This window comes from Clarias gariepinus, chromosome 27 (genome assembly GCF_024256425.1).
Source record: "Clarias gariepinus isolate MV-2021 ecotype Netherlands chromosome 27, CGAR_prim_01v2, whole genome shotgun sequence".
Taxonomy (NCBI): Eukaryota; Metazoa; Chordata; class Actinopteri; order Siluriformes; family Clariidae; genus Clarias; species Clarias gariepinus.
Genome location: NC_071126.1, coordinates 5491231 through 5499880, shown reverse-complemented (window position 1 = coordinate 5499880; position 8650 = coordinate 5491231). Strand labels below are relative to the sequence as shown.

The 8650-nt window shown below is 36.1% G+C and overlaps 1 protein-coding gene across 3 annotated transcripts in view; it reads right to left on the bottom strand.

Moving 5' to 3' along the window:
• Nucleotides 1-606: 606 nt before the first annotated feature.
• The window catches only part of adcy1a (adenylate cyclase 1a), a 60397-nt gene continuing 52353 nt past the window's right edge, over nt 607-8650 (bottom strand). For 2 of the 3 annotated variants that reach the window (XM_053489040.1, XM_053489039.1), the window contains 5 exons: nt 7632-7778; nt 7177-7275; nt 4921-5035; nt 4027-4151; nt 607-3941 (listed from right to left, as the gene is read on the bottom strand). In XM_053489040.1, the coding sequence (XP_053345015.1) occupies nt 3630-3941; nt 4027-4151; nt 4921-5035; nt 7177-7275; nt 7632-7778 (798 nt within the window). In that variant the 3' untranslated portion in view covers nt 607-3629. Of the gene's footprint in view, nt 3942-4026; nt 4152-4920; nt 5036-7176; nt 7276-7631; nt 7779-8650 lie in introns of those variants that run through there. The other variant, XR_008356582.1, reaches the window with a different exon arrangement.

Below are 8650 nucleotides of genomic sequence, written 5' to 3'. Positions count from 1 at the left end.
TGATTAAAAATCTTTGCTCGTCTTGCGGAACACTCGCAAACCGTGTTACTTGCAATCGAAGGTTCGAATTAAGGAACAAATTATGCTCGCAATCCAAGGTTCCACTGTATGTATAATTTTACATGTTAACCTGGTAAAATTATAATAAATGAAAAACAAAATTCATGTATTTCACACATAAACCATGCAGTTTTTTTGTAATATTACACCTGTACTTTATATATAGTGCATCTCGAAAAATAAGAATATTCTGAATAGTAAACTTTCTTTTGTAATTTAAAAGTGAAACCCTCATATACTTGGTATACAAGCCTTTTTGGTTTTTGTTATTGATTACGGTTTACACCTTATATAATTTAAAGATCCAGTATCTATCTAACTCAAAAAAAACATGTTAATTTATTAACATTGCCAATTAGATGAGTTCCTGGGAGACCAGTGTTTCAGCAGTGATAATGACATGACAGTGATAATGGCAGGCAGTACAATTATGTCTTTAGTGTAAGAATGAAAAAAAGGTAATAAGTGAAACAAAGGTTGATTTTACTCTCATAACTGTGTTCTGTTATTCTGCACAATCAGGATCACAAGTCCTTGTTTAACATGAACATACCTCATACACGTTTTGTGGCTTTGCTTGATGTAGTCATAAAAGTCAGGGACAGTAATTGACACTTGTTTTGCTCAATATGTTTTTCCTGAGGTCCAAGGGTCACCTTCACAATCTCGAACAACTGCCTCAAGGGCACATAAACAGGGTGCAATAACACAATGACATGTGACATACACGAATACTGAAACAGTTTGTCAACTCCAGCTCTGTCTCTCATTGTCATTTTATTCCAGAACAGTGCAAACACAAGTATAAAAGATCTCAATATGAAATGTACATTCACATATATGAACATTGCAATCAATACATTGCAACCCCCAAAAATAGCACATATATTTATGGTTATAAGTAAAATACTTTCAGTTTACTCTGCATTAAATTCCATACGTGTTATATTTTAAACCCGTATCATATATGAAAATATCTAATTAACATGAAAATCTAGTGTATTTACTGTGAACATTATAACATATTGTTTAGAATGGTGATATATTAGGCCACTGTACTCAGTATATAGAAAATAGATACTTATTCATGTGGCTACATTTGTTTGATCATAACCTCTGATCTAGGCATATTCAGAGTAAAGTAAAGTAAAGAGTTTGGCTTTTACTATAATGGTGTTCACATATTTTTATTGTATAGAAAGAATAAGTATCTCAGTTGTTATATTTTTATAATATAGTTTTTTAGGGTAAACACATTTTGTTGGCCCTAAAAAGTGCAACGATGCTTAAAGAGTAATTTTGTGTCTAATTATCAGCTTAAAAAGCTTCATTTTATGTCACTAGGTAGCTAGGAAATAGGTAGCTTTGTTTTACTAAGGACTTATGGATATTCAAGAAAATATACTTCTCCAAAACCCAGGCACCAAGACACCCAACACTGAAACATCCAACCCCAAAAGTTTGACATTAAGCCAAAACTGTACCCTTGATGGATCCAGTGCATATAAAATTCTATATTGTTTTTATAAAGTTGAATTAAACACGATATCACAAAATTGTGCTACAATAGAACACTGGAATTGATATGTTGGTAACAAAATGTGTTGGCACAAAGGAATATACCCAAACCAACAACCCCTGGATAGAAGGCAGTCATCTCAAGAGCCAAAAAAAGGCAGCATTGCTACAAAACTCCCAAGCTTTCTCCAACACTTACAGCACCATGCATGAAGAAAGAAAAAAAGCAAAAATGAACAAAAGGCCATTCTTCTACATTCATGCAACGCAACTAAAAATCGGTTCTAAATATTACCCATAACACATGTCACCCTTATTGTTCAGGTTTTTTTTTTTTTTTTTTGCATTAGTCATGCATTAGAGTCACATTGCACTTACTGTAGCAAAAAGAACAAGACAAGGTAGAACTGTGGCATGCGAAAAGAGGGACATGCAAAACGGCAAGCTTGAAGCCAAATTCATTCCATAGGCATATTTGGAGAAATATCAAAGTTAAAGTAGCAGTTCACCAAGAAATGTAAAACTATAAAATAAAAATGAGAGACTAACTGATCAGATCAAATACACTTTTTGACCACAAAACCAAAAGGCCCTTTTTATACTCTGAGTGCATGAAGAGCCGCAGACTCTGAGCATGTGTTACAGCGACTGCCAGCTGACTGTGCTGTTTAAATCGAATACACACTATTTTTTCGTGCAAGCACAAAGCTAAATCCCCTTGCCCTCTAATGGTAGCAGGATCCAGCTGAGTGTTAGCCTACTTAGAAACTCTGAATAGCACAAATATCACAACGGTTTCCACAAATAAGAACAAGCCACGTGAGCTACTTTCAATCTTATAAAAAGCTGCTCGTTATTCCCAGTGGACACTTAAGTTTTTTGCCGCTGATTTAGTACATTGTATTCCTTATAAACAGCAAAGCCACTGCTTCAAATGTCGATTTCGCAAGCAGTGTTGGGAACACACGGCGTGTGCTAGTCGTAGATTTAAGACAAAAGCGTAATCTATATTTGTGTTTGTGTCAGACACGGCAACTCCGTCATATTAGAAGGTCAAAGAGCAGCAGGAAATGTGCATTGACGTCAAGAATGTTCCTACTCAAAGCACCAGTGTGTTGCATGAGCAGTTTTACTTTACTAATTGTTGGAGCCCACTGTTTATCGTAGTGTTGATAATAACAGGACTATATTTACAAAGTTTTAGCCTATGGATATGCTATATCATTCTGTTCACTCACTTAATTCACTTAAAAAGGCAACAAGAATAAATAATCTGAAGGATACGATCAATAAAGTCAGTCTTCTGTACATCAGACAATACAAGCTTTGAATTGCCTCATGTTTTTATAAACTTCCTGCCGACTAAACAGGACACCAATGAGAATTTTTTCCCCCTTCTCATGCTTTGAGCACTAACTGGTTTCATAAATGAAAATATATACTTTCTCTGCCAGTCAAGTCAAAGACAAATGTAAAATACAGCGCTGTTAACATGATATACGTTTGGTCCCCACTGTATGCACATGCTTTGAACGGTTTTGCTGTGGCATTTTCTACCATCTCTCTCTTACACACACACACACACACACAAGCACGCATGAACACACACAAACACACACACACACACACACACAGAACTGTGTGTGGCTCCTTTGTTGGTGTGAAGCTGCCATTACTGTAAAACACATGCTCCTCTTTAGGAACCCCTGATATCTAGCAGGACTTAGGAAGACTCATTAAAACAAACGCTCGCGCACACAAACACATGCACATGCACACACATACGTACAAACAAACAAACCTGCTCATTATGTTTGCATGTGTGTGGGGAGGAGGATAATTCTCTGCACGAGAGATTTAAATGTCCGGTTTATCTCTCATAAACATCACGGTCACCCTTCAGACAGGAACGACTTCTTTTTTCTCAGGGAAGCGTCTCGCTCCTTGCAGGTGTGTTCTGTTTTAATCCGTGCCCTCCATCATCCCTTCATGTCTCACGCCTCCTTGATGAACTAACAGGTTGGCTGCCATAGAAAGTGCCTCCTTATCAGTCAAACCTCCATCTCTACGTCAACAGAGATGGAGGGCAGGTAGAGGATGCTGTTGTTAGAGGAAGTGGGAACAGGGCCAACATTCTGTGCTTTGACCCCATAACTGGTCGTACCGGGGGTGTTGCTCAACTTGGTCTGGATGCATGGGCTTCCCTGGTGCTCCAGGCTCTGGGAGCAGGATTGGAGAGGCCCTTCATGAGACCAACTCTCTAGGAAGTAGGTGAGCATTTGACCTTTGCCTTTCACACTGACCTGACCACGGCATAGGAAGTGGTAACGGCCAGAGAGGAGGCGGAAGACATCTTCGGTCACCTGAGAAAAAAAAAAAAGATTGTCAGATTGTCATTTTATGCTCATCTTTTAAAGTAATGCATTTTCGAGGGTGGACATGTTTTACCTGAATTTTGCCTGGTACTCCAGTGCTGTCCATCCTGCTAGCCACATTCACTGTGTTCCCCCAGATGTCATACTGAGGCCTACGAGCACCAATAACTCCTGCAACCACTGGACCTACATTAATACCTAAACAAAAACAATCACAACTAATTAACGAATTAATCCATCCTGTCTATGCGTTTTTCATTGCTTCTATATTTATGTAGTTACTTTTCGATGCTGAGGTTACAATTAGGTTAACACCTAGCATTAATTAGCTGAACTGAATTACAATTCATGGAGATGGAAGGTCCTCATAAGGGTGATGAGACACGTGTGTGTGGAGGAGGAGTGTGGTGTAAGAGTGTGTGCCATGTTGAGGATTCATAAATGTTTATGGATATTTCTGAGATTTGGAAGATTTGAGCAGAGGAAAAACGTCAGAGAATGAATGTGTGTATTGTTGTGTGTATCCTGCAGATGTTCTTAGGATGTCCTGTGAATGTCCACTCAAGTTCTCTGGTTCCAAGTTTCACATATTACACACATTTACACTTGTGTGTGTTGCAAAAGTGCCAGTATTTGCGTTACTACAGACTTTGTCAGCTCAAGCCAGTCTCCTCTTAAGGCGAGAGAATCTCTCTCTAAAGATTTCCCCCTCACTTGCTGTTTTTAGTTTCTCACACCACTCTTATCTCAAGAGTTTACACATTGTGTGTCAAAATCCCAGAGGATTAATAAAACACTCAAACTAGCCATCCAGCACCAACTTCCAGACCATGATCAAAGCCACAGACATCACTTTTTTTTTTGCATTGTGCTTCTGTCACATAATTGCCGGATCAGGTAACTATATAAATGTGCAGATGTACAGGTATTCCTTATAAAGCAAACACTGGGTGTATATGTTACTCACCTACTCGAAGCACAAAATCATTGTATGACTGGTAGTTTATCGCATCCAGAACTTTGAACATCTCTATGGCAAAGTCAGCCACTGTGCATAAATGTTCAGAAATGGACTTCTTGGCCTTACAGGAAGAAACCAACAAAATATAGCCAATATATTACTATATTATATTATAAGTTACAATAGAAAAACCTTCATACACTGAAAGTTATATCAGAGTCACTTAAATTGCCATTACATTTTAAAATCATTAAAAAAAAATTATATTAGAGGTTTTCAAGTCAAACCATGACTTTAGATTGTGCAGAATAACACAACACAGTTATGAGACTAAAAACTACCTTTATTTCTCTATATAATCCACTGCTACACTAGTGCATTTATCTTAACATTTCACTGGAGCTTGCAGACCAAGACAGAACGTTTTCTCAGTACAGATATCTAAGACATTGGTGACACGTTATCTGTTGATTTTTAGGGATTAGGAATGACTGCAGTGGGGTTCGAGGCAGATGTACAGCATTCTTTAAAATGTTTGCATCATTCAAATGTCTAGATGCAGCTAAGAGTCATTTAAAAGTAATTGTAAATCTTGTAAATCATCTTCCCACCTTAATTTATAAGAAATTTTATCATAAGTCGTGGTTTGATTTGAATTCCCTTCAGGCATAGGGTTATTGTGGCATTTTTTCAAAACAAAAGTTAAAAGAGTAAAAATGTCTATATTATGATATATACAGTAAGATTGCTTTTATCAGGACTGCTCTTTAAATGGGATATATTATAATTTAATAATGGAAGTGTAAAAAATAGCTTTTTTAAATAAAGAAAAAGTATTACAAACTTAAAAGTATTTTTGAGTAACAAAAGCGATAAGAGGCACAAATGTCAAAATATTATTATGTCACAATCGTTTGTGCTATATCAGTATGAATTTTGTGTGGGTTTGTCATAATTAATGAACCAGGCTGCAGTTGTGTTTGTGGTCATTTAAGTTTGCAATTTAGTATAAATAATATGCTTGAGTGTAAACTAAAAAATGCTAACATACTGTTTATATTTTTTTTATATTGAATCACTGGCAGCAAAGAAAAGTGTTTTTTTGCACAAAAAAACTTTTTAATTAGATTGTTGAAGATCATAAGTCACATTATAAAAAATACAAATTATCAGTTTACAGCATCATCAACTTCCTCTTTTACCAGTTTAAGTTTAACTTGGTGATAGTGTTATGTTAATAGTACTGGTATGCAGCATATAACATACACTCCTGCATTGGCAGACAGTACATTGGTGGTCCCACGAATGTACAGTCTGTTAAAACAGGAGAAATAAAAAAAACAGAAAGTTGAAAGAAATTCCAATAGATAACAAAATTAAACAAACTGAACCAAATAAAGCAAACATATCTTTACACACTTAATTTGTGTATTTCATGTCTCTTGTACATACACCACTTGTGCATTTGTTTGGTGTTATAAGAAATGAATTGCTTTTGTCTTTCTCTGCTTAAATTGCTCTTTAAAAATATTAGGGGGTGCAGGGTACACAACAATTGTTCAAGTAGATTCAACTATGTGGTCGATAACCATCGGTGTCCCTGAGATTTGCTTTCCCGTCTCACATGTTACTGACTGCAGTCTCTTATACACAGACTCTTTACTGTTACATCATAGTTACATTATAGTAAAGACTGTGAGGTGGCGATTCTCTGTCACAGATGGTGCTTGTACGTTGAGTCTGTACCTTCGCTCCATTAGTGATTTTGAGGTGATGCATATTGTGATGTCATACTCTGGACGTGTCACAGTTGTTTCTTGTTGAATGACTTCAGCTCCATCATTTCACTTATTTTAGCTTTACAACGTGTCCTGCCTTGTACCCCAACGTTCCTGTGAAAGGCTGCAGGCCCCCTGCCATTCTACACTGAATAAGCGGTATAAATAATGGGAGGATGCATGCACGGATGGATGGACATTTATTTTTGCCTTTAGATGATTTCAGTGACTATAATGACTGATTAATTTTTAAATAACTTAAATTATTTTCATGATATTTTAAAAAGAAGTTAAAGGTTGGACATAATTATTTAATCTGCATTTTAAATGTGATTTGTCCAAAGCTGTGAAGCCAGTTTCATGGGGTCATAATTTGAGCTCATAAATATGTGATGCTGCCTGAAGTGCTATTTATAACAGATGTTATAAGTGAAGAAGATCTACTTTTCCATTATTTGCTAATATATTCCCAGAATTTGTGTACCTTAGATCCAGTAGTTGGAACAAGGCCCACTGCGGCCATGTAAGTGCTGCCTATGGTTTTAATCTTCTCAATGTCCTTATAGCATTCCTTATCCAGCAACTGCAAAGACAGAAAAAGACAGAAAGAAAGAAGCAACATTATCAATATTACAATTATAATTATATATTTTATATATATATTAATAAAATAAATAAATTATAGTCTGTGTGAACTTATATAGTTATAATTATATTAAGTTTTATACATAAACATTCTAGCAGTTCAGCTATTCAGCTTAACATACAAATACTGTAAATCAATGTAAAAGGAATACATTATTATGAATTATATCTTCCAAAACTTGTCTTCTAAAATGCAACTTTTCTACGGATAGGGCTTTTAAAAAAAGAGACAATATAGGCTTGTATCTTTTCTGTATCTGTTTAAGATAGCTTAAGAAAGAAGATGATTCTCACTGCATCAAAGTCTGCGATGATCTCATTGAGAAGCCGCAAACACTCTACACCCATGTTGTTTCCATCCAGCTCAATGTAGAAGTCATTGAAGTTAGGAATGGAGGCGAACAGGACGCCCACCTGAGAGTAGGACTGATAGTACAGGTCCTGTGACAGAGGGGAACAGGAAAAATGTCCATCAGAACCTAGTGCTAATTTGTGTAAAATAACAGTCATCAGACTGTGCTCTGGTATATTTGCAGTACCTTTAATGAAGCCTGAGATATAATATATATAAAATAAGGACACAAGTGAAGAAACTACACACGCCGTTCAAGTTAAACCAGAACTTGTGATGAAATTTCTTGTGGATAAATTTGTTAAATCAATTGACCTCAAGCACAATATGATGATAAGAGGTGGCTCAGTGCTCACTGCAGGCGTTTCAAATCCACAGTCAGTGAATGGGACGTCTAATACCTTGAAAACGTTTGGAAATACGATTCTGTCATTGGGAACTGGACCTTCTATTTTGATGGTATCCAAGCACTAGTGAAACATTGGGATAAGCGCGTTGGTGTAGAAGGGAATTATAGAGAAATAAACATAGTTTTTACTCTCATAACTGTGTTCTGTTATTCTGCATATACTGTATACAAAAGTCATGGTTTGACTTGAACACCCTCATATGAGCAATTACACAGAAAACAAGTAGTACAGAAAAAAGTGAGTCTTTAAAGTCCATATAATATCAATTTGGGACTGTTAAAAATCAGCCATTTGTATGTATATTTGTGTGTAACTAAAGGAAGGTGCACGTGGGATTATTGTGTGTGTGTGTGTGTGTGTGTGTGTGTGTGTGTGTGTGTGTAAGTGATAAAAAATTCCAGGATGTTTGTCGACATCACATCCTGAGAAAAGACTTTAATAGGAAAAAAAATGGGCAACACATATTAATTCTTTTGTTACACTACATGGAAAATTATTACTGAAACAGTACACCTGTTTACAAACTTTATATAAACATAATACAGCATGAT